Source organism: Argopecten irradians, chromosome 12 (genome assembly GCF_041381155.1).
Source record: "Argopecten irradians isolate NY chromosome 12, Ai_NY, whole genome shotgun sequence".
Lineage (NCBI taxonomy): Eukaryota > Metazoa > Mollusca > Bivalvia > Pectinida > Pectinidae > Argopecten > Argopecten irradians.
The window spans coordinates 35,749,834-35,777,759 of record NC_091145.1 but is presented as its reverse complement, the minus strand read 5'-3'; the positions used below and the strand labels follow the sequence as shown (position 1 = coordinate 35,777,759).

The 27,926-nt window shown below is 37.2% G+C and overlaps 1 protein-coding gene across 5 annotated transcripts in view; it reads right to left on the bottom strand.

Annotated features, from left to right (window-relative positions):
• Nucleotides 1-279: 279 nt before the first annotated feature.
• LOC138304804 (serine/threonine-protein kinase B-raf-like) overlaps nt 280-27,926 on the bottom strand; it is a 40,905-nt gene continuing 13,258 nt past the window's right edge. For 3 of the 5 annotated variants that reach the window (XM_069245103.1, XM_069245099.1, XM_069245100.1), the window contains exons 8-17: nt 24,869-24,919; nt 21,331-21,373; nt 20,387-20,508; nt 18,921-19,117; nt 18,247-18,423; nt 17,749-17,795; nt 15,634-15,752; nt 14,918-15,049; nt 8,835-8,969; nt 280-7,050 (exon numbers count right to left, since the gene is read on the bottom strand). In XM_069245103.1, coding sequence (XP_069101204.1) covers nt 6,871-7,050; nt 8,835-8,969; nt 14,918-15,049; nt 15,634-15,752; nt 17,749-17,795; nt 18,247-18,423; nt 18,921-19,117; nt 20,387-20,508; nt 21,331-21,373; nt 24,869-24,919 — 1,203 coding nt within the window. In that variant the 3' untranslated portion in view covers nt 280-6,870. The remainder of the gene's footprint in view (nt 7,051-8,834; nt 8,970-14,917; nt 15,050-15,633; nt 15,753-17,748; nt 17,796-18,246; nt 18,424-18,920; nt 19,118-20,386; nt 20,509-21,330; nt 21,374-24,868; nt 24,920-27,926) is intronic. The other 2 variants (XM_069245101.1, XM_069245102.1) reach the window with 1 other exon arrangement.

The following is a 27,926-nucleotide window of genomic DNA, read 5'->3' as shown; positions in this document are numbered from 1 at the left end:
TGTGAGGACCATAGTGAAAGGTTAATAGTTAACTTATAAATTTTGAACTGATTCTAAATCTTCAATACAGAGGTTTTGAGATCCCAAAACGACATAGCTAATGTATGATTGACTGTAGATTAGTCACATCTTCTGGTGATTGTGACATCATATTGTGATGTGATTTTTTTGACATCATCGGAAGGTGAAAATAATCAATGGTAAAATGTACTTAATCTACATTGTTTTAGCACCTCAAAATCTTGTATATCCATTGAACAAAGAAAGAGACGAATCACAGTAGAGAAAGGAAAATGTTTATATTTGCATTTTAATGATACATTCATGTACCCACATCACTCTCACAGGCTTCCATAAACTGGTCTTTGGTACAACAATTACACTATGCATAATTACAAACTCCACTCTCACAGTTATAAATAAGTTACGACCTTAAACGACCTTCATCCAACGGCAACATCAGAAAATAAACATTTAACCTATAAATAGAATATGTAATCCCTCTTAACTCCTACCTTGAGCAAACTTCCATCTGTGACACTGGAGGGATTTTGTCAGCAACTCAAGTAACTATGGTAACAGACATACATAAACACAGATCATCACATTTTGAAATAAACATAGGCAGGCATAGCATCAGCTGTAAAGTTATCAAGCAGAGATTTATATGGGAGTCAGATCATCCAGCGTGGACAATGTTATATATGGTAAAGGCTAAAATTAATACTCTTCCATATAAGGTATAAAGGATAGGAGTATCAGAGGTCACTGAATCAGGTAAAACGTTACCAAGGGATCTACTCGTTAAAGGACTCCAGATGTGGAATAGCCCTATCCCTCACAAGTCTTTTTCTCTCATTATTTATTAAAACTTATTTGCTGAAAATAGTACAATTTTTACTTCACCATTTTAATGACATCAAAATGCATCAAATATCACACACAATTTGACATCATAAAAAAGTTTTTTTCCCTCATTCGTTCGTACGATAAACATGTATAATGCAGAGGTTTATTGCCCTGGACAGACAGAGATGAAAGAAACCAATATACCAAGGTCTCCCAGGAATCAATGAGTTTAGACAGCAGCAGTTTGTCACAAGCTATTGACACTGTAGTATTACAGGGATAATACTGGAATATTTGTGTACAGGCTCCAAGCTTCACATTTATCATTACACACTCACTTCACGTAATACCAGCCATTATAATAAATTTGTTTCGTGAAAGAAAGGCTGTTGCTCTGGATTGTTCTTTTTCTTTTGAATTTCTAATATCAATACAAAGCACCCCTGATATAAAGATTGTGTCCGATTTCCTTAAAACCAAATGATAATTCAGATATATACCTTGACCTTAGACCTACACCACCATCCCCGTGTTATTATTGTACACGATCTAATTTGTAGAAGGAGGTAAAGGAAGATAACTGCTTAAAGCAGAAATTTATCTCGCGGACATATCCTACCTCTGCTTGATTTAATGTCTATATCAACTAAATGTTTTTGGGGAATTTTTCTTTCTCCTTGAAATGTTATCTTTACCTCAAGTGTAACCAAAACCGAAAATGTCAAATCAGCACTTTCAATAAAATTGTATTTAATTAAGGTGGTAAACTATTTTGATTAGTATTACCTCTGATAATATCCTTAACTTTATTCTGCCCTTTCAATCAGGAATTAATGGTTGTATCATTTCGCCATTTGAACCAGTGTTGTCTCTAGATCTCCTTACATTTGTTTTCACCTCTAAACAGTCAACTTAAATTACAAGATTCTTGAAAAAATATCTTTGGGACATGTAACAAATTTCTTCATCTATATATTTATAGTTTCTTTGTGTGTCTTAGTTTATAAATAAATGACTGCCAGTTATGACAGAATATAATTTGATCTTTCAATATTAAAGGAAACAGTATGAATTATTTGGAGATAAGTAATCACAATTTGCATACAATGTCCTCTGATTCGAAAACAATGGCTGCGATACAAGATCTACACACAATTTACTAAACAATCGTCTTGATATAATATTCTGTGACGCTGATGTTGAGGTTGATAAACAGGTCAGTAAGTGAGCCATTGACAAAGGTGAATGAGGGGGATTTATTGTTTATCATACATTAAATTTGGACAGGAAAATTTTTCATGGGGAAAAAAGTCATGGGACACACCTGCACAGGGGGGAAAACATCAAGTCATCATATACACAGAAAAATTCATGAAGTTGCTTCACACACTAAAATGAATCCAAGACACTCAGACAAATTATGCATATGGAATTGCCGACAAAGAGAAGTTGTGGCACACACAGAACTCGCCCTTACATACAAAGTCTGTGAGCTTAGACATATATATATATACCTCATTCTATAAATAAATCCGTAATGACCTACAGCTACATACGGTAGCTTCATTAGGTCAATCCACAGTAAGATAGGCTGTCTATGTACAAATAAATCTGTAAGCAATAACAGAAAACAAAACAATAGGCTTAAAAATTTAACAGGAAATACCATCAAGTATACATATATATATATATATATATATGCTATATAGACCAATCTGATATAAGATTGTATCTTAATAAAATGGAGTAAAAATACTTTCTTAACCTTACATAAGCACTGGTAAGTAGTTATCCCTTGTTATAACTTTGTAAAAAGTTCAATTATAAACAAAAATAATATTCAAAAGATCAGTAGCATGAACTTCAAATACTAAATGTCACAGTTCATGGAAATTTCATGACTTTTAGCCGATCTATTTTGAATGTCGGTCACACACTGAATATCACATAACAACCTTCAGTCAAAAAGGTCATAGTGACTATCACATTACGACCTTTGATCGCTGAAAGTCACAATGACCTTCACATAATAACCTTCAGTCACTAAAGGTCAAGGTGTCCTTTACATCATAACAATTTTCAGTTGCTGAAGGTCACAAAGACATCACATGATGACCTAGCCTTGAGCCACTGAATTTGAAGGTCCCAATGACATCACATATGTGATCTTGGTTACAGTAATCATTATGTATTTGACCTTCAGTTATTGAAAGTTTCAGTGACCATCACAATTTTGATTTGAAAACTGACTTTATTACATTAAATTGACTGTAAAAAGTGACCACAATGAATACTGTATGAATGCTATTCTGGCATTCAAATATCAGTTCAAACTTTTTACTTCAACGCAGGTTTTTAAAATAGCTGCATTAAAATACTGTAGTTTTACCTCAAAGTACTGCTGTGATTAAGAAATATGCAACAAGTATAAGGGAAGAGAATTAAAAGACAATAACATTTCTTACCTGTGGACTGACACAATAAAAGGTGATAAAGATGACCAGAAAGACTTGGTAGATGTCTACACACCCATATACTTATACACAGGCCCTGCCATGTACATCCAACAAGGCCCTGACCATGTATACATACACCTCATTTACATATTAAATGGCATATGTATACAAAACTCATTTACATGTAAATAAGCCTCACCAAAGTATGGGGCATACCTAGAACGTATTTACCCTGGGAAAGACCCTGCCAATGTATACATACACACATTAACAATAACATCAGAGAGCTTACTTTGATTTAATTCGCATCCTACTCAACAGCTAAACTGATGTTAATTAAAGGGTCACTGAAATCTAAGATAACACTTGCTATATATATATAATAGTCACCAAATTCAGAGATCTCATCATTGTAGAACAAAATCAAACGTATTTGTATGAAAGTAATGCCATTCATATTTCATTCCAATATACCTTTATCTGTAAAGTGACATTCCTTTTACAAAACACAACTAATCTTTAATCAGCTGTGAGAATCTTCTACCATCATTTATAACAGACCCTATATGCACATCTTATATAGGTCCTGTGTATGTGTACATTTACTTAAAAATAGGCCCCATGTATGTATACATGAACAGCATTTACATATAAATAGGCCCTTTGTATGCATACATGAACGCCTTTTGCGAATAGGCCCTTTGTATGTATACATGAATGCCATTTACGAATAGGCCCTTTGTATGTATACATGAAAACCTTATAAATAGGCCCTTTGCATGTATACATGAAAACCTTATAAATAGGCCGTGTGAATCGTACAATGTATACATAGCTTATAATCAAGCAAGGTAGGCCTGTAATGTATGAATAAAAGAGGTTAGTTATGAATTTATTGTCATTCCAAGGTTTGTACCTACATATGCGACATACATCACAAGATAGGAGGGTCTCACTTCACTCACTTAAATTACTCACCAACTCAACATTCACACCTTCTCACTTATATCTCACTTACATACTTTGATTTAGAAAGTATAACCTGGTACTGTTTTTTATCATCGAAAAATGCCGGAAATTTCATTTTCATAAAAACAAAACCTTCATTTAAGTCTGGCTTTAAGCAATCTTAATGTCATGACCATTAAATCATTACTGCCATGATCTCATACCAATTCATTAAAACAATCTAGGTTCAAAACCAATTATCAACTGCGTCATGAGTTTTATATTGAAAAAACACAAACATACACCTGGTAATACACATCATTTTCCGTCAGCTGTTTGAATATGTGTACTGATGAAGAGGTAAGTTTACAAATGAGCTTAAGATCACAGCTTCAATAATTATGCCTTATTAAAACTTCCATATACAGATGTATTAAAGACTTTTTTCAGTCTTTACACCTCGATAAAAGAAAACATTTTTATATAAGATTGCTTCCCCCTTTTTCACTTCTACCATTGTAAATTATGGATAAACACCTAAATAATATTTTAAAGTATCATAAGTAAAAGTATTAATTTTTCACTCTATGAATCAATCATAAATTTAGCATTATGGACAAAAAATTATAGCCAAAACAAACTTGTTTTATGTTGAAGATCAAATGGATGTCACAGTAACCTACTTTTGGTATATTATACAGCATGTCAATCTGAGGTGAACATCACTTTCAGTGACAAGGCAATTGAGCTATGACGTGAATATATATTAATAAATAGACTACATTAAAAAATCTGTTCCCTTCAGTTTATCATTGAACATACCATTGAGCTGTGACCATAAGACCCTGTGGTATATAACACTAGTTGTCATTGTGCTATAAAGGTAACCTGGAGAATTCAGTTTAGATACAGGAGGTAGGATCTCGCCATTTTAATTATCTCTTACGTATACACACATGCATATTCCTCCATAACTTATATAATACACAGGAAGTTTTAACCCAGTTATAACCTACATATATTAGTTTGGGACATTATTTCCTTCCTTCTCATCTATTCATACACCACACCGAAATTCATAAAAATGCCCTCGTATCTAAAATCACACACGTGTCCTCCATCCAAAATATATCCTCCTCCCACTCCCTGCATCAGTCACAGGGGACGCAGATCATTTCCTCTTAGAGGCCACCTGCTTATACATAATTGGCAGAAACAGTACTAGTACATTCCTCTTGGAGGCAATATTTCATCATAATTTAGAGAATGGGAATCCATAGTTCTTGGGACACACTTCAGCACAGTCTGTAGCAGCAGCACAAGTTTTCACCAGTCTGCTATATGAAGCACAAGTCAAATGGCTCAGTCTCCTAAAATGTCTTTCACATTCTTTTTTTGGTGTAATTTATTAACACTTTCAATTAGAATTGCCTTTATCATGAAGCATTGTTTATATGTGAGCTGAAGCAGAGTCACCAGACCGTAAAGGCTTGTATAACAATAGAGTACCAGCTCTAGCTAGACGGGCCGTCACACAAACCAATACAGATAAAGCCTTAGCTTGGTCTGGGGTATACAGTACAGACAGTACGAGCCCTAGACAAGACAGGCATTACCAGTCCCAGCCAGACCAGGAGTACTCTGGCAAATACAGACCAACACGGAGTACACATGAGCCCTAGACAAGACAGGCATTACCAGTCCCAGCCAGACCAGGAGTACTCTGGCAAATACAGACCAACACGGAGTACAAACGAACCCTAGACAAGACAGGCATTACCAGTCCCAGCCAGACCAGGAGTACTCTGGCTAATACAGACCAACACGGAGTACAAACGAACCCTAGACAAGACAGGCATTACCAGTCCCAGCCAGACCAGGAGTACTCTGGTTAATACAGACCAACACAGAGTACACACGAGCCCTAGACAAGACAGGCATTACCAGTCCCAGCCAGACCAGGAGTACTCTGGCAAATACAGACCAACACGGAGTACACACGAGCCCTAGACAAGACAGGCATTACCAGTCCCAGCCAGACCAGGAGTACTCTGGTTAATACAGACCAACACGGAGTACACACGAGCCCTAGACAAGACAGGCATTACCAGTTCCAGTCAGACCAGGAGTACTCTGGCTAATGCAGACCAACACGGAGTACACACGAGCCCTAGTTGTGTTCCAGTCGATAACACTAGATCTGTAGAAATAGTCCCGCGAATAGACTAGTAGGAAATAGATCGGCCCAAACAGGCAGACAATACAGTCAGGAATGTACTGCTTCTCTATAGTTCATCCTCACTTAATTAGGAGCTCTACATGTGGAGGAGTCCAGGGTCAAGTTTCTCTTGGTATCGAGGCTTCTGTTTATATATTAGTTCAGCTTTAACAGTGCCTTCCAACGCTTCTTACTAATACAGACCCCCTTAGTCTATTTCACCTCCGACATGTCACTCGTGACAGCACAAAAGTCTGGCCGTACACAGTCACTCTGACGAGGGAAATCTCCACTCCATATCACAGATATATAATCCTCCTTCCATCCTCTAGGAACCGTGCAGCAGGTGATCAAAGCTAACCACTATGGCAACGTTCTGGCAACACTACAGGGTATATATTAATTATGTGCCGAAGAGAAGAAGAACTGTGGGTACTGACTGTTGATCGGTGTTTTAGGAGAAGCACAGAAATACATTAAGTCCAAGTCCTCCGACTGTGATTGATTAAGTGTTGGCTCCGACGCACTCCTACGTAACTTACGTAAAGATAATACAATAGATTCCATCACAGACAAAATCTGAAAAAGAAAGAAAATGTCAAGACCTGGGAAGAAAAAACAATGTTATCACATTGCAAAATCCAGAGACAAACACATAGAATAATGCTGGAGGAAACAGTAATTTTGTATTTTTGATTAAGTTTCCATGGTAACATAAAACAAGAGATCCCAGAGGGATCTTGGCGCCCACCAAAGTATGATCTACATCTGACAATGGAAAGAGGGATCTTTTCTCTGCTTTTCAAATTTTTTCAAACATATAACATATATGAAATATGAAACAGATCACTTCATTACTTTTTAAGAAATAGCAGTTACAAACTTCAACTATCAAAATCCAAGATGGCTACCTGTCGGCCATCTTGTTGACCAATCGGTCCCAAAATGCAATATGCACAACTAGGGCCCTAGGGGAACCTTCATATGAAATTTGAGAGAGACCCCTTCAGTTATTTCTGGGAAATAGCCCTAACAAACTTTAACTATCAAGATACAAGATGGCGGCCTGGCGGCCATCTTATTGACCGATCCATCCCAAAATACATTATGCACAACTAAGGCCCTAGGGGAACCTACAAATGAAATTTGAAAGAGATCCCTTCAGTTTTTTCTGAGAAATAGCGGTAACAAACTTTAACTATCACAATCCAAGATGGCTACCTGGCGGCCATCTTGTTGACCGATCGGTCCCAAAATGCAATATGCACAACTTGGAATGGGCCCTAGGGGAACCTAGATATGAAATTTGAGAGAGATTGCTTCAGTACTTTCTGAGAAAAAGCGATAACAAACTTCAATTGTCAAAATCCAAGATGGCTGCCTGGCGGCCATCTTGTTGACTGATCGGTCCCAAAATGCAATATGCACAACTAGGGCCCTAGGGGAACCTACATATGAAATTTGAGAGGGATCCCTTCAGTACTTTCTGAGAAATAGCGGTAACAAACTTTAACTATCAAAATCCAAGATGGCTACCTGTTGGCCATCTTGTTGACCGATCGGTCCCAAAATGCATTATGCACAACTAGGGCCCTAGGGGAACCTACATATAAAATTTGAGAGAGATCCCTTCAGGACTTTCTGAGAAATAGCGGTAACAAACTTTAACTATCAAAATCCAAGATGGCAGCCTGGCGGCCATCTTGTCGACCGATCTGTCCCAAAATGCAATATGCACAACTAGGGCCCTAGAGGAACCTACATATGAAATTTGAGAGAGATTGCTTCAGTACTTTCTGAGAAATAGCGGTAACAAACTTTAACTATCAAAATCCAAGATGGCGGCCTGGCGTCCATCTTGTTCACCGATCGGTCCCAAAATGCAATATGCACAACTAGGGCCCTAGAGGAACCTACATATGAAATTTGAGAATGATCCCTTCAGCCCTTTCGGAAAAATAGCGGTAACAAGAAATGTTAACGGACGGAAGGACGGACGGACGGACGGACGACGGACCACGGACGAAAAGTGATTTGAATAGCCCACCATCTGATGATGATGGGCTAAAAACAGAAACACAATTTGACCTGTGCATAATTATAAAAAACTACTTGGCTTTATAGACTTCTTTTTCCTTGTGCCTTGGGTGGTCTTTATAGACAGATTTGAAGGTGAAGACATGTCAAAATTATATGTTCAGTCAAAGTTTCAACATTTATCAACATAATTATACATGGTGAATTAGATATGTACTTGTTTTTTCTTTACAGAGAGAATTGTTCTTAATACAGGGACATGGAAATCATAATTCTCAACACTTGGAACATTATATATCAATGTCGATCCTGAAATAGCATATTACCTGTGGAAACAATGGTCTCTGCTCGCGGTCAAATTTACAGCACTCCTGCATCAGCATCCTGTAGCGTTTGGGTGTGTCTGACCGCGTCTTGGAAACATCAGGCTTCAGGTAGCCCTTACCAACCATGAACAGGATCTGCAGGACAAAAAGACAATCATCATTAATGTCACATTCATTATTATGTAATTCAAAGTCTAAATGTTTAAATCCATGTAAGTATTTTCAAACGCTCAATTTATGTTATACACATTTTTTTCAACTTGATATTGCTATCAATAAAACATTTGAATAAAGAAATCCAAAACGCTGAAAAATAGCGTAATTAAAATGACATTGCAATGCAATGTTTGTCATAGTTTGAAACCGCATATTTTGACTGTCGATCGTGACCAGCCTTGGATGAGTCAAATACCCTGTATTCCTCAGCTATTGACCTGGTCCCCTACTTTTCGAGTTATAGGGGTTTTACTGTACATGTATATTAAACTTACCTGGTCTTTGTTATCTATATTAGAGTAGGGTAGCTGACCCGTCATCAGTTCGTATAGAACAATGCTATATGTACAACTTACCTGGTCTTTGTTATTTATATTAGAGTAGGGTAGCTGACCCATCATCAGTTCGTATAGAACAATGCCATATGTATAACTTACCTGGTCTTTGTTATTTATATTAGAGTAGGGTTGCTGACCCGTCATCAGTTCGTATAGAACAATGCCATATGTATAACTTACCTGGTCTTTGTTATTGATATTAGAGAAGGGCTGCTGACCCGTCATCAGTTCGTATAGAACAATGCCACATGTATAACTTATCTGGTCTTTGTTATTTATGTAATGGATAATTTCCGAAAACCTGTCCATTATTAGAGAGAATGGATAGTACCGAGCCCGCAGGGCGAGGTACAATCCATTCTCTCTAATAATGGACAGTTTGAGGAATTTATCCTACTTAAAACCCATCATACCACTACTCACTACCTTGCGTACCCTGTTTGAGAAATGGGACATCCCATTTCAGGAATTGCACAGGTGTTCACTCACCTGTGACAAATAATGGACTAACAATGTTGAGATGCATGCACAGTCATTTAGTTTTACACCTTTGGAGGTACAACAGTGTTTTTGAACATGTCGGATAGTGATATTTTCCTTACTCGGCCATCATTTACATGTAGGGATGTACGCAGCTGTGATTCAGATTGTTTGCCTGTTTGAAGTGACCTATTTATTCGCACAAGGACAGGTGCATTGTCTAACTTTACATCAAATACATACAAGCAAGGTGAGTTTTCGCTACAATTTAAACATAACTGTTTTTCCTAAAAAAAATCTACCATACGCATGTTATAGATATGATAAAAAAAAACCATATCTGATTGCTATAATAGCATTGCACTGGAATACAATGAAACCTGTCTAATCCGACACCACGTGGGTGTTTGGTCAGATTATTCAGGGTGTAGGAAAGTCAGATACTGTTGTATACTATTGTTGCTATTGTTGAATACGGAACAGTTACAGATAGGATAGGGAAAGCAGGTGTCAGATTAGACAGGTTTTGCTCTTAAGTATATTATGTTTAACCATAATCATCAGATTATATGTTATAAGGGTTGTGAGATATCTGATCTAAAAGACTGCATATTATCCCACCTCAGTCAAGAATCTAGAGTTCCTATTCCTCGTCAATTACAAGTTTTAACAAGAGATCCCAGAGGGATCTTGGCGCCCACCAAAGATTGATCTATGTCTGACAAATGAAAGAGGGATCTTTTCTCTGCTTTTCAAACTTACACTTCTTTTTTCTGCTTTTCAAACTTTAAACTATCAAAATCCAAGATGGTGGTCGCAAAATGCAATAGGCAGAACTAGGGTCCTAGAGGAACCTACATATGATATTTGAGAACAATCCCTTCAATACTTTCTGAGAAATAGCGGTAACAAACTTTAACTATCAAAATCCAAGATGGCTACCGGTCGGCCATTTTGTTGACCGATCAGTCCCAAAATGCAATATGCACAACTGAGGTCCTAGGGGAACCTACATATGAAATTCGAGAAAGATCCCTTCAGTGCTTTCTGAGAAATAGCGGTAACAAACTTTAACTATCAAAATCTAAGATGGCTACCTGGCGGCCATCTTGTTGACTGATCAGTCCCAAAATGCAATATGCACAACTGGGGTCCTAGGGAAACCTACATATGAAATTTGAGAAAGATCCCTTCAGTGCTTTCTGAGAAATAGCGGTAACAAACTTTAACTATCAAAATCCAAGATGGCTACCTGGCGGCCATCTTGTTGACTGATCAGTCCCAAAATGCAATATGCACTACTAGGGTCCTAGGGGAACCTACATATGAAATTTGAGAACAATCCCTTCAATACTTTCTGAGAAATAGCCGTAACAAACTTTAACTATCAAAATCCAAGATGGCTGCTGGTCAGCCATCTTGTTGACCGATCAGTCCCAAAATGCAATATGCAGAACTAGGGTCCTAGAGGAACCTACATATGAAATTTGAGAACAATCCCTTAAATACTTTCTGAGAAATAGCGGTAACAAACTTTAACTATCAAAATCCAAGATGGCCACCGGTCGGCCATCTTGTTGACCGATCAGTCCCAAAATGCAATATGCACAACTGGGGTCCTAGGGGAACCTACATATGAAATTTGAGAAAGATCCCTTCAATACTTTATGAGAAATAGCGGTAACAAACTTTAACTATCAAAATCCAAGATGGCTGCCTGGCGGCCATCTTGTTGACCGATCAGTCCCAAAATACAATATGCACACTAGGGTCCTAGGGGAACCTACATATGAAATTTGAGAAAGATCCCTTCAGTGCTTTCTGAGAAATAGCGGTAACAAACTTTAACTATCAAAATCCAAGATGGCGGCTGGTCGGCCATCTTGTTGACCGATCAGTCCCAAAAATGCAATATGCACAACTAGGGTCCTAGGGGAACCTACATATGAAATTTGAGAAAGATCCCTTCAGTACTTTCTGAGAAATAGCGGTAACAAACTTTAACTATCAAAATCCAAGATGGCTGCCTGGCGGCCATCTTGCTGACCGATCAGTCCCAAAATACAATATGCACAACTAGGGTCCTAGGGGAACCTACATATGAAATTTGAGAAAGATCCCTTCAGTACTTTTAGAGAAATAGCGGTAACAAGAATTGTTAACGGACGGACGGACGGACGGAAGGACGGACGGACGGAAGGACGGACGGACGGACGGACGGAAGGACGGACGGACGGAAGGACGGACGGACGGACGACGGACCACGGACGAAAGGCGATTTGAATAGCCCACCATCTGATGATGGTGGGCTAAAAAGATATAACAAATAATAATGCAAGAATCTAATTATGTTTTTTTTTTATTTTCAGAACAGTAACAGCTAGGAAGGGGAAGTAATAATTTCGATGAAGGAGTGAACTTAAATGTAAAATTTTGGATAGTCAAATAAACATGTTTAGTTTTCCATACAGCAGCGTTTTTTTTCCTTTGTTCAAAATAGACTGTCCATTATTTTGGGGAATAATGGACAGGGGCCCTATAATAATGGACAGTGAGTTACATAATGGACTCCTAGGTGTCCATTATGTAATATAATGGTCATATACAACAAAGGAAACTTTACTAGCTGGGTTTTAAATTAGAGTAGGGTAGCTGACCCATCATCAGTTCGTATAGAACAATGCCATATGTATAACTTATCTGGTCTTTGTTATTTATATTAGAGTAGGGTAGCTGACCCATTATCAGTTCGTATAGAACAATGCCATATGTATAACTTACCTGGTCTTTGTTATTCATATTAGAGTAGGGCTGCTGACCCATCATCAGTTCGTATAAAACAATGCCATATGTATAACTTATCTGGTCTTTGTAATTTATATTAGAGTAGGGTAGCTGACCCATCATCAGTTCGTATAGAACAATGCCATATGTATAACTTACCTGGTCTTTGTTATTTATATTAGAGTAGGGCAGCTGACCCCTCATCAGTTCGTATAGAACAATGCTATATGTATAACTTACCTGGTCTTTGTTATTTATATTAGAGTAGGGTAGCTGACCCATCATCAGTTCGTATAGAACAATGCCATATGTATAACTTACCTGGTCTTTGTCATTTATATTAGAGTAGGGTAGCTGACCCGTCATCAGTTCGTATAGAACAATGCCATATGTATAATTTACCTGGTCTTTGTCATTTATATTAGAGTAGGGCAGCTGACCCCTCATCAGTTCGTATAGAACAATGCCATATGTATAACTTACCTGGTCTTTGTTATTTATATTAGAGTAGGGTAGCTGACCCGTCATCAGTTCGTATAAAACAATGCCATATGTATAACTTACCTGGTCTTTGTTATTTATATTAGAGTAAGGTTGCTGACCTGTCATCAGTTCGTATAGAACAATGCCATATGTATAACTTACCTGGTCTTTGTTATTTATATTAGAGTAGGGTAGCTGACCCGTCATCAGTTCGTATAGAACAATGCCATATGTATAACTTACCTGGTCTTTGTTATTTATATTAGAGTAGGGCAGCTGACCCGTCATCAGTTCGTATAGAACAATGCTATATGTATAACTTACCTGGTCTTTGTTATTTATATTAGAGTAGGGCTGCTGACCCATCATCAGTTCGTATAGAACAATGCCATATGTATAACTTACCTGGTCTTTGTTATTTATATTAGAGTAGGGTAGCTAACCCGTCATCAGTTCGTATAGAACAATGCCATATGTATAACTTACCTGGTCTTTGTTATTTATATTAGAGTAGGGCAGCTGACCCCTCATCAGTTCGTATAGAACAATGCTATATGTATAACTTACCTGGTCTTTGTTATTTATATTAGAGTAGGGTAGCTGACCCGTCATCAGTTCGTATAGAACAATGCCATATGTATAATTACCTGGTCTTTGTTATTTATATTAGAGTAGGGTAGCTGACCCATCATCAGTTCGTATAGAACAATGCCATATGTATAACTTACCTGGTCTTTGTTATTTATATTAGAGTAGGGTAGCTGACCCATCATCAGTTCGTATAGAACAATGCTATATGTATAACTTACCTGGTCTTTATTATTTATATTAGAGAAGGGCTGCTGACCCGTCATCAGTTTGTATAGAACAATGCCATATGTATAACTTACCTGGTCTTTGTTATTTATATTAGAGTAGGGCAGCTGACCCCTCATCAGTTCGTATAGAACAATGCTATATGTATAACTTACCTGGTCTTTGTTATTTATATTAAGAGTAAGGTTGCTGACCCATCATCAGTTCGTATAGAACAATGCCATATGTATAACTTACCTGGTCTTTGTTATTTATATTAGAGTAGGGTAGCTGACCCCTCATCAGTTCGTATAGAACAATGCTATATGTATAACTTACCTGGTCTTTGTTATTGATATTAGAGAAGGGCTGCTGACCCGTCATCAGTTCGTATAGAACAATGCCATATGTATAACTTACCTGGTCTTTGTTATTTATATTAGAGTAGGGTAGCTGACCCGTCATCAGTTCGTATAGAACAATGCCATATGTATAACTTACCTGGTCTTTGTTATTTATATTAGAGTAGGGTAGCTGACCCGTCATCAGTTCGTATAGAACAATGCTATATGTATAACTTATCTGGTCTTTGTTATTGATATTAGAGAAGGGCTGCTGACCCGTCATCAGTTCGTATAGAACAATGCCATATGTATAACTTACCTGGTCTTTGTTATTTATATTAGAGTAGGGTAGCTGACCCGTCATCAGTTCGTATAGAACAATGCCATATGTATAACTTACCTGGTCTTTGTTATTTATATTAGAGTAGGGTAGCTGACCCGTCATCAGTTCGTATAGAACAATGCCATATGTATAACTTACCTGGTCTTTGTTATTGATATTAGAGAAGGGCTGCTGACCCGTCATCAGTTCGTATAGAACAATGCCATATGTATAACTTACCTGGTCTTTGTCATTGATATTAGAGTAGGGTAGCTGACCCGTCATCAGTTCGTATAGAACAATGCCATATGTATAACTTACCTGGTCTTTGTTATTTATATTAGAGTAGGGTAGCTGACCCGTCATCAGTTCGTATAGAACAATGCCATATGCGTAGACGTCCGACTGGTTTGTGTAGGGGTTGGCTTCTTTCATTCGTATCACTTCTGGCGCCTACAAAAAGTTTAAAAACCATCATCAATTTGAACAATAATATTGGTATGTTTTTTCACTCCATTTTTTTTTTAATTTAAATTTTTTGAAGAGCAATCTCTGTGGTTTCATTTTAATTATAAATAGCATACTTGTATCATCTAAATATTGTGTAACCCTGATCCTACAGCTTAACATTAATAGTACACTTAACATCATCTTATGAACTATTTGATTAAAGTTATTATATGTGCTGTTATTTTCATACTCATGGATCTAGATAAGCTTCCAATATGGAATTCATCACCAAAAGTTACAAACACCTTCAGAATTACAGTAATTTCGATGCATAGCTCTCAATTTTACAACTACAAATGAGAGGTGAAAATAATTTTTGGCAAGATCTATAGGGAAGTGAATTGAGCACATACAGTCAGAACATGAAGTGAAATTGTGATCAACAAATTCATTTCACATCTTTATATTGTAAAGTGATTTTTGTATTTATGTTTTCATCTAAATACACATAAAACGTAAAAACAACAATTTTAAAGGTAGTGGGCCTGTAAGTAATCCACAAACAAATCCACAAGAAGTGTACACACCATCCATAGTATAGACCCCGTGGGCTGCTGGAACTGGTGAGAACCACTCCATCGCGTTTTTACTGTCGCCAGACCAAAGTCACCTATTTTTACCGTCAAATTATCTGTTAAAAATATATCTGGAAAATGGTTAAGGCAAATAGACATCAAAAGTTACAATACTTCAAATCTACAGCATACATGATATAGAGAAACCATGCCACAATGAGATGATAATGTCCTGATTTGTCAATTACACTTTCAGAATTTCAGTTTTACACTAAAAGAGATAATTAGATTTACAGCGAGTGAACCGAAAGCTGCCTACCAGCTACGGTTCACTTGTACAGGTGTACTGTGTATCGACACAAGGCAGTGTGCAAACATCTATTTATAGCGCAAGGTTACATCACCTACTCACTGGACTGTATCGTGGGATGGGAAATGTCACACTTTCAAAAAAGAAATGGCTGACGAAGCGTTTGAGAGATTTTGATGGTAGCAGATGTCGAAACCCACAAAAAGAAGTTCAACTGGTAGATTTTACACGTCCGGTCAACCAACAGAATATGGTTTGAGGAAAAGTATTAACGACATGTACACATAAGATTTGACTCTGTCACAAATAAGTGATCGCACGGGTTTGTCAAAGTTGGGATGTCGAAACCCACGAAAAGAAGTTCAACTGGTAGATTTTACACATCCGGTCAACCAACAGAATATGGTTTGAGGAAAAGTACTAACGACATGTACACATTAGATTTGACTCTGTCACAAATAAGTGATCGCACGGGTCTATCAAAGTCAGGATGCCATAAAATTGTAAAACTTTTTATAACAAGTGGTTCCCTTGAGCCAAAACGTGCCCAGAATGTGGAAAGAGAGAGAAAGATCACACCAGAAGTAATGGCTTTTATCGAGTATGAGAAAACTGTAAAACCCAGTGTGTACTTTTGTGAAATACAAAGTAAATTACTGTCAGACAATATATTTGATCCAAATAATGTACCATCCGTATCTTTGATAAGTTGTACAGTGAAACGAGACTTGGATATGACATATAAAAACTTGATTCTGTTCCCGTAGAAAGACTGTGACCAGGCTATGAAGATATCGTCACAAATTTTATAGCAACAATGATGGCATTTAAACCTGAACAAATGCACTTCTTCGACGAAGCATCGGTGAAAACGACATCGGCAAATCGTAAATACGACCATGCCCCCACCGGTCGCCAAGCCGTTGAGTTTTAGAGTTACGCAAGTAATAAAATACTAACGGTAAACGTGTGTTGTAACTATTTTGGACTGATATTTGATGTACTAAATGGCCCATCCAATGCATTTGAGATGATAAAACTTTTTTGCTGATGCGCTACAGGAAACTAATGATTTCGGGAATCCGGTATTTGTCCAGGGAGATGTCCTTGTCCTTGACAATTGTGGCTTTCTTCGTCATATGATGGATCGGAACGGTGTGAAAGTAGTGTATCAGCCACCGTATTCACCTGAGTACAATGTTTTTAAGTCTGTGTTAGGTGAAATGCGACAGAAGCTCAGGCTCAACGCCGAATTTGTTAGGGTATTCCCTGAATTAAGCGTGGTTCAAGCGTTAACAAACATTCCAACGCACCATCTATAGCATTATTACAACTTATGTGGATATGTGTAATCAAAGATTTAACTTTCTATGTTAACTGATTGAAATTTTGTTAATTAGAAATTGTGTGCTCTAGTTTTGATTAACTTGAATTCTGTGGGTCTATCACCTTTATTTTTTAATGTCTGAAAGACGATGTATTAAGATACATTTTCATATAAAAATTGAAATATCACAGCAATATTGTTTTTGTCTTGTATTATTTCATTATTATATTGGCAATTTATCCAAAATGTGACTTCCCATAACAGTGGTCTGCGTTGTGCTATAAATAGCTCCCTGGCTGGATGTGTATATAGATTCAACACCAGTACAACGATACAGGCGAGTCATAGACGATAGACTGTTGAAGTACATGGCGAATACATGCTTTCTGTTCACTCCCTGTAAGTCAACTGTGAACCGACAGACAGACAGACAAGTGGACACTGTCACCTTTCAGCAGAGCTATAATCTAAATATCTTTGTAAAGGATACTGTTTGTCTTCAGATCTCGATGAATAATTGACTTAGCGTGTAGATAACTGAAAAGTAATGCAATTCAAACATGAATACAATTCAATCATGAATACATTTTTCAATCATGACTACAATTCAATTCAATTATTAATACATCTCAGATATACAAATATCACATTTTGAAAATGAATAAAGGTGAAAAACCTTTCGACTACACCATGTAATAGTGTATTCAAAGGTTTCTTCACACTTTTTCAAGATTAGGTTCATGAAATCTTATATTTTGAAAATACCCAAATGTACCATGTATTGACAACTATTAAAGAAGTAATTCTATTGATAAGTAAAATGTTCACTAATAACAAAGCAAAGCCTATCAGGTTTAATTGATGCAATCCATTAGTTCCCCTTAGCATTTTAAAGTATATTTTGAATACAGAGTTATTCCCCTTGGCATTTTAAAGTATATTTTGAATACAGAGTTATTGCCCACCGATATGGTGCCTATGTACTTACTCCATGCCCTGTGCTGTCTGTCGCGAGATTTCCATCAGTGTTACCATTTCAAAGCGATTTTCTGTGATGTGTAAATGTTTGTAGAGACTTGAACCCTCACACCACTGTGTGATGATAGCTAGCTGAGGCCGTGAGGTCCAGCCGGAGAACAGGAGTATATTCATATGACTTGTTTTTCTGAAAAAGGCAAAAATATATATTTAAAGTAAATAAAGGAATATTTGATACTAATACATTTGGGTGATAAACTGGTTAGAAATAAAGAATCTTGCATGTGTAATAACGTAATACATCCAAGATTCCAACCCCGAGCTTTGTCTATATTTCTATTTATACTAGATAAGTCATAAAATGATTGAACATGTTTAATGAACTTTATTTAACGTAGTCACCCATGTAAGATCGTTGATTTTCAACAAAAAAGAATAAACTGGTTTTGTGATATAAGTCAATCTTCTAATTTCTAATTTATGAATTTAAGAATAGTGCTATCTATAAGAATCTGGTCAAAATTTCTCCAGACAAAAGTGCAGACTAAGTCATTATGTAAATTATATAAATATTTTTGACTTAAGTTTGTTTTGAGAAATTGTGCCAGTCTCAGAACAACTTTATAGACGACTACTGGGTGTCCAAGACTCCTAATTGATGAATCTAGCCTATAAAACCCTTACCTTAAAACCGCTACTTCATTTTTGAAAGCCTTTAGTTGTTGAGGTGTTGGGTCTGTGACGTTGAGTCGTTTGATGGCTACATGGCCGTGGTAATACCCCCTATACACCGTCCCGAACGAGCCCGACCCTATCCGGGGACCCATTTGGATATCTTCTGCAGGAATCTCCCAGTCCTCATTCGAGTCTCTTCTGTGGCGCTGTGGACACAAGCATCGACAATGAATACAAATTCTACTTTCTTAATAGTGAAGATTGAAATACATCCTATGTCTCTTGTGAAACTGTGTACAGTATTTTGTGTATTAACAGATTTTGTGTTTGCATATTACAGAGTTATCTGCCCTTGCAGGTAGGTATCGATTGTGACGTCGTGTTTTCGAGCGTAACGTCATACTTTTCGGAGAAATGGCATGAATTTCGCTCACAAAATAATGACGTAACAATCGATGCCTACCCGCAGGGGAGCTAACTCTGTAATATGCAAAGACGGAATATCTGGTATATACTGGCTGGCTGGCTGGCATGAAAGCCTCAACCTGTCAATAAAAGCAACCTTTCTATAGTAACAGTCTCCCCTTCAGTGGTCCTTATAGACAGGTTTGACTTATTACAAGAATTTATGACTACAGAGATCAGAAGTTTTTCTAAACATTTTCCTCAGCCTGTAAAGTGTGGTTTATATGTTATGATATTGTCACAGGAGTACTTACACAACGATTGCACTACAACAATCAATTACAGGTTGATTTTTCCATTTGCATTTTTACAAAGTTGTCAATGTAATGATATTTGTTCCACAACTTTTAAGTATATATGCTGTGTATACGTCCGTCGTACCGTATTGGTCATCGAAACATCACATATGAAATATTCACTGGTTGTGAACATTATCATTACGCAAAGAATTTATCTAGAAATAGAACTAGAACTAGACTTCTGATGGTAGGCTCTTGAATTTGTGGGAGAACTTGGCTTACTTACCTTGATCCTTCTGTCCACATTAGTGGAACTAGAATTGTGATGATGAGGCCTTAAGTTGTAGGAGTGTTTGGAGTACTTAACCGAATTCTACGGTCCACATCAGTGGAACTAGACCTGTAATGGTGGGCTCCTTAAGTTGTAGGAGAGTTTAGAGTATTTAACCGAATTCTACGGTCCACATCAGTGGAACTAAACTTCTGATGCTGGGCTCCTTAAGTTGTAGGAGAGTTTGGAGTACTTACCCGAATTCTACGGTCCAAATCAGTGGAACTAGACCTGTGATGGTGGGCTCCTTAAGTTGTAGGAGAGTTTGAAGTACTTAGCCGATTTCTACGGTCCACATCAGTGGAACTAAACTTCTGATGGTGGGCTATTTAAGTTGTAGCAGAGTTTGGAGTACTTAACCGAATTCTACGGTCCACATCAGTGGAACTAGACCTGTAATGGTGGGCTCCTGAATTTGTGGGAGAGTTTGGAGTACTTACCCGAATTCTACGGTCCACATCAGTGGAACTAGACTTCTGATGGTGGGCTCCTGAATTTGTGGGGGAGTCCGGCGTACTGTTAGGAGGACTGTGAGCGGAATGGTTCACACGGATAATGGGCTCTGAAGTAAATAGAAATATGTCACCTTAATACACAGAGGATTGATCTGATGGAAATAAATGATTAATCACATCCATCAACATGTTACACAAACTATGAACTGGACAATTTATTGCCTGGACGATGTGAATGAACTTTGTGAAAAAGGAAAACCAAACCAGACTTTTTGAAATTATTACTGTGTAACACAAAAAGTTTGTTGCATGGAATCTTTCGTTATTTTCATGGTTAATGTGAAAACATGATTATGGATAAAATTTTATGCTACCCTGTTTTACCTCTGCATTAAAGGCCCACTACAGTTCCGAAACGGCTTTAAATTTTTAAAATGGGAATGCAAAACAAGATCGATAATTTTGTAGAGCCGCAAAAATTATTAACTTACCGTTAATACTATATTTATCATCACCTTCTGAACGATTTGATTAAAATAAATAAAATGTTTATTTTCATAACGCGGGTCGTATTATGTTTCCCGCCGTCGTCCTAAATACCGGGCGGTAGTTGACTATCACTGCGCCAGACGGCAAAACAGCGAATTGACTCTCCATTGTTTTCATATATTACGCAGGAAATCTTGCATATGTTTGGTGTCGTAACCTTATTTTAGGTCATCAGTACGCATTTTCTGATGTTATTAATGGGTTTTTAAGAAACCTTTATATTTTGCTCCGGAAAGGTAATTGGCCTTTAACAAAATTTGACCTTGGAATTTAATAATTTGGAAAACCAGGATATTTAATCTTTTATTAAACAAAAAGGGTTTTTTTGGAGGTATTTTTTTTGAGTAGGTTTAATCCTAGATTTTGATTACTTTACATACCTGTTGCCGTTACTATAGCAGGATTTACGTAACGATCAAAGCCCTGTAAAACAACAAGCATAAGCCGTGAGAATTCACACATTTCAGTTATTTTTATAACAAACTGTTACAAACATGTAAGTATAGAGGTTATCTGTACTACAAATCTGTTAATGCTAAAGAAGCATATATATGTCTATATTAGATACAGTATGATACAAAGTCTACAGTTATATACATATCATACTCACAAGCACTCTCCAGACTTTATCGTGGAAATTTCCACAGCGGGTAGCTTACACAAAACATGCAGTCATTCACTCGCCAAAATTCTCCCCAACATGTGTTAATTAGTAATTTCTATATGTTGTAATTATGGAGGTACACTGATTTTTAATGACAAAAGGATTTAGACATCAGACATTGCCTATACAAATCTCTCCCTATATTGATTGCTGTGATAACCTCAATATAACACACCTATCAAAATTACAAATTTACCCACAAATAACAGTCGCTAGAATTCAATCATCAGTTATACAAGCACAGTCAAACCTGTCTATAAAGACCACCCATGTGACCAATAGAAATAGTCTTTACATAAAAAATAGGTCAAATTGTGTTGAAATTGGCCTTAAGGGACCCTTAGAATGTTGTCTTATCAAGCAAGTGGCCTTTATACAGAGGTGGTCACTTAGGCAGGTTTGACCCCATCAGTCTATCATTGTATTGATTATCATTTGAATTCGAAACACCCCTTTCCTTTCATGAATGGAAGTAATCTAAAGAAAATTAATGGATATCTACCCCTTGACTAGGACAGATAAATATCTACCCCTTGACTAGGACAGATGAATATCCACCCCTTGACTAAGACAGATGAATATCTACCCCCTGACTAGGACAGATGAATATTTCCCCCCTGACTAGGACAGATGAATATCTACCCCCTGACTAGGACAGATGAATATCTACCCCTTGACTAGGACGGATGAATGTCTACCCCTTGACTAAGACAGATGAATATCTACCCCTGACTAGGAAATATAGATATCTACCCCCGGACTAAGACAGATGAATATCTACCCCCTGACTAAGACAGATAATTATCTACCCCCTGACTAGAACAGATGAATATCTACCCCTTGATTAGGACAGATGAATATCTACCCCTAGACGAGGACAGATGAATATCTACGCCCTGACTAATACAGATGAATATCTACAACTTGACTAGGACAGATGAATATCTACCCCCTGACTAGGACAGATGAATATCTACCCCCTGACTAGGACAGATGAATATCTACCCCCTGACTAGGACAGATGAATATCTACCCCCTGACTAGGACAGATGAATATCTACCCCCTGACTAGGACAGATGAATATCTACCCCCTGACTAAGACAGATGAATATCTACAACCTGACTAGGACAGATGAATATCTACCCCCTGACTAGGACAGATGAATATCTACCCCCTGACTAGGACAGATGAATATCTACCCCCTGACTAGGACAGATGAATATCTACCCCCTGACTAGGACAGATGAATATCTACCCCCTGACTAGGACAGATGAATATCTACCCCCTGACTAAGACAGATGAATATCTACCCCCTGACTAAGGACAGATGAATATCTACCCCCTGACTAGGACAGACTATGAATATCTACCCCCTGACTAAGACAGATAAATATCTACCCCCTGACTAGGACAGATGAATATCTTCCCCCTGACTAGGACAGATGAATATCTACCCCCTGACTAGGACATATAAATATCTACCCCTTGACAAGACAGATGAATATACTACCCCCTGACAGATGAATATCTAGCCCTGACTAGGAATATGAATATCTACGCCCTGACTAGGAATGATGAATATCTACGCCCTGACTAGGAATGATGAATATCTACGCCCTGACTGAATACTCTGATGATGAATATCTACGCCCTGACTCGGAATGATGAATATCTACGCCCTGACTAGGACAGATGAATATCTACCCCCTGACTAGGACAGATGAATATCTACCCCCTGACTAGGACAGATGAATATCTAAGCCCTGACTAGGACAGATGAATATCTACGCCCTGACTAGGACAGATGAATATCTACGCCCTGACTAGGAATGATGAATATCTACGCCCTGACTCGGAATGATGAATATCTACGCCCTGACTCGGAATGATGAATATCTACGCCCTGACTCGGAATGATGAATATCTACGCCCTGACTCGGAATGATGAATATCTACGCCCTGACTCGGAATGATGATGAATATCTACGCCCTGACTCGGAATGATGAATATCTACGCCCTGACTCGGAATGATGAATATCTACGCCCTGACTCGGAATGATGAATATCTACGCCCTGACTAAGACAGATGAATATCTACGCCCTGACTCGGAATGATGAATATCTACGCCCTGACTCGGAATGATGAATATCTACGCCCTGACTAGGAATGATGAATATCTACGCCCTGACTCGGAATGATGAATATCTACGCCCTGACTCGGAATGATGAATATCTACGCCCTGACTCGGAATGATGAATATCTACGCCCTGACTAGGAATGATGAATATCTACGCCCTGACTCGGAATGATGAATATCTACGCCCTGACTAGGACAGATGAATATCTACGCCCTGACTCGGAATGATGAATATCTACGCCCTGACTAGGACAGATGAATATCTACGCCCTGACTAGGACAGATGAATATCTAAGCCCTGACTAGGACAGATGAATATCTACGCCCTGACTCGGAATGATGAATATCTACGCCCTGACTAGGACAGATGAATATCTACGCCCTGACTAGGACAGATGAATATCTACGCCCTGACTCGGAATGATGAATATCTACGCCCTGACTAGGACAGATGAATATCTACGCCCTGACTAGGACAGATGAATATCTACGCCCTGACTCGGAATGATGAATATCTACGCCCTGACTCGGAATGATGAATATCTACGCCCTGACTCGGAATGATGAATATCTACGCCCTGACTAGGAATGATGAATATCTACGCCCTGACTAGGACAGATGAATATCTACGCCCTGACTAGGACAGATGAATATCTAAGCCCTGACTAGGACAGATGAATATCTACGCCCTGACTAGGACAGATGAATATCTACGCCCTGACTAGGAATGATGAATATCTACGCCCTGACTCGGAATGATGAATATCTACGCCCTGACTAGGAATGATGAACATATATTTATTATTTATTGATATATTTCTAAAATGGTGAAAGTTTCTTTTTTATCATAAAGAACAATGATATTGAGTTCTTAATATATATTTAAATTTTCCTTCATTTCAATAGATGCATCCCTTAGGATGAGATTTTCACTGGATCATGATGAATGTGTCCTTATTTTCTAAGTACCTTACAACTAATGTCTGACAAGGACAAGGTGCTTTGGAAAAAAAAGAAGAAGACTATTTTTTCCGATTTTATATTAACTTTGTACCCAATAAAATGATACATGATGATGATTTTCTGTTTATTATAAGGGTGAAGATTTACCTGTAGTTTATTTGACGATGCAATACTTTGAGGGTCAAACACTTCTCCGAACTGTAATTGCCAAACAACAGAAAAAATATGGAGTCACAAGTACGCATGCCTTAATAAAGTACAACAGTTGAGATTGGGGTGCACGTAATAACAGTAGGGAGACAGACCAAAACACAGAAAACATTACTGATCAATGTATCATTGACAAATCACAACTGCATTATGCTTTATAGATGTTCTAAAACCTGTGTTAGTAACAATGCAAGATGTGTTCTTCGTAATCTGTGAGAGAACAAACACTTCACAAAACCTCCGATACTCATTACAAACTACTGTTGAAACTCGTTAATTCACATTAATCTTTTTATAACACTCAGATCTGGTTTCTTTTGCCTTGATCAAACATGATTTAGTCAATCCTTTTATAGTTAGATTGTATGCTAGACTCACACCGATACCATATACCAACTTCTTTTGTCGCTATTAATTTTCGTGATTTTTATTTCAAAACAAATTCATGAATATCAAGATTCGCAGATTTGAAAATTGAATAGAAATTTCTATCTATAAATATGAAATATAATGGGCAAGTAGAAAATATTTATCGATGTAAACGTTTTGCTTATTTACTTTGATTGCTAAGTGCAAGAAAGTTGGTTTATACTACCAGGCATCTATATCTTTATGAAAGTCTCACAAACTTTTTGTATTTAATATAACAAGGTTCAACTGTATTATACTAAATCAAAATAAGATTTTCAATTATATTTTAAAATGTTAATCAATAAATTTATCAAATCAGTTCTTTTGAACGTCATGCCTTTCACAAATTCTACTGACAATATCGTAGATTCGTGTTAATACTTGTCACCATCTATACCATGGTCTATACCATGGTTTAACTACGTATTATGTTACTATTACATGCATAAAACATTGACAGTCTATTTCAATGGTAAAATCTAACTGTACCACATGCTATGTGCGATGAAGTCAACACTTGATGCTCAAGTATCACTTTGAAACTTTTTTCAGCTATTTCTCAGTAATCTTTTTCCATAAAATATCTTCATATTACACACAACAATGAACATCAAACCACTGTGTACATCTATTACAGAAATGTAACATTCATTGAGCAATGAACATAAGACCACTGTGTACATCTATTACAGAAATGTAACATTCATTGAGCAATGAACATCAAACCAATGTGTACATCTATTACAGAAATATAACATTCATTGAGCAATGAACATCAAACCACTGTGTACATCTATTACAGAAATGTAACATTCATTGAGCAGTGAATATCAAACCACTGTGTACATCTATTACAGAAATGTAACATTAATTGAGCAATGAACATAAAACCACTGTGTACAGCTATTACAGAAATGTAACATTCCAACTTTACAACACTGAAACAATACACACATACATAACTTCCCCTTCAACCGTTAACAATATGGCAAGACAATTCAGGAGCTTAAGTCCACCAAATGTTTTGTTAGATAAAGGTCAAAGTTCAAATACAATCTGAATTTATGACAAAATATTGCTACATCCTTTTTCATCCATTAATAATTTTTTTACAGTAGAAAGTTTGAAACATTTACTGAGCAGTACTGACCACCTTCTTTTGAAACATTGCCTCAATTTGGTAATACATGTACCCTATTAAATTAACAACATAAGCAAAAGGGCCCAATTAAGCTTCTTCTTTCAGGTAAAAGGTCAAAATACAGACCTGTTTTAGATCACCTAGATGAATCTAAGATTATATCAAGCATTCCAGTTAGTAATGTGAGAGATATAGCCTAGATATAGAGAGTGCTTTTAGGTGTCATATGTACAGGACACATTACTGTAAATTGCTGGATGGAGAGGTGGACAGAGAGGCATAGAAACCACAGTCAACATCCCCCGGCTCTCACACTGATACAATGGGGGACTGACTTTCCAACCCAACATTGACCAACATTTTATGCTATATGACCACACTGAGCCCCATCCTCCATATTCTAGGGGTTACTACCACTGGACCATGTCATAGTACAACTGGAGGCTTGAGGATAACTGAACCCCAATGATATTTTCTATCAGCACCACTACATTAAATTATAAGCACAACATATCAATAATTCACCAATAACTTATACAGTTCAAATGATTTCTTCATTCAAATATTTTAATAAGATATTGGTCTGCAATGTCTTGAAAAACTTCACAATGCTGCATAAAATGTTGAAGTTTACATCAAACAACTCAATAGAAATATATAGCAAAATGTTAACAAAGATAACTAAAAAACAACTAAATACATTGCTACATCTATTATCAGGAACTAGTTCTGATTAATAATTGGTATATATCATAGCTATATTTGACTGTAAATTTATCACAAAATCTGCCAGTAAGATGGCATGTCATTGGCTGGAAATTCATCATGACGTCATGATTATGACATTACTCAACAATGACTTGACATAAAGATTTAAGGATGGCATGACAAAATGGCCGCTTCCATTGGACATTTGTAACACATTTTGATGTGAATTTCTTCGAAATGTTTGTTGTTGTAGTTATGTGATAAAAAGTATCTTAAGTTTGTGTTTATGTCATAGGAGATTTCATGAAACTTGTCTTGAAGTTTAAATTTTAACTGATAAAGGCTCAAAAACTAAAAACTTCTTAAGCCTTGTTTCATAAAATCTCCTATGAATGAGCACTCATTTAAGATCCTTTGTTAAGATATAGGCTACTGTGCCACCTATTAGTATGTGCATGCTATGATAGGAGCAGGCGCCCAGTCCTAATTGCTGATATGGACACCTATATAGAGCCCAGTATTGATTACCTGTAAGTCCCGCCCAACTTCACATCTGACACCAGATTATTGTAGGACATATCAGCCAAGTTACTACACACATCATGGTGTTCTGTCACAAGGTCAAAAGGTCAAAAACAGACTTCATTTCAGGCCCAGATTTCTCCAAACAAACTTGGGTAAAAAAGCCGTTTTAAAAAAGGTAGTGGGCCTTTAAATGTCAAATTGTTTAAATTG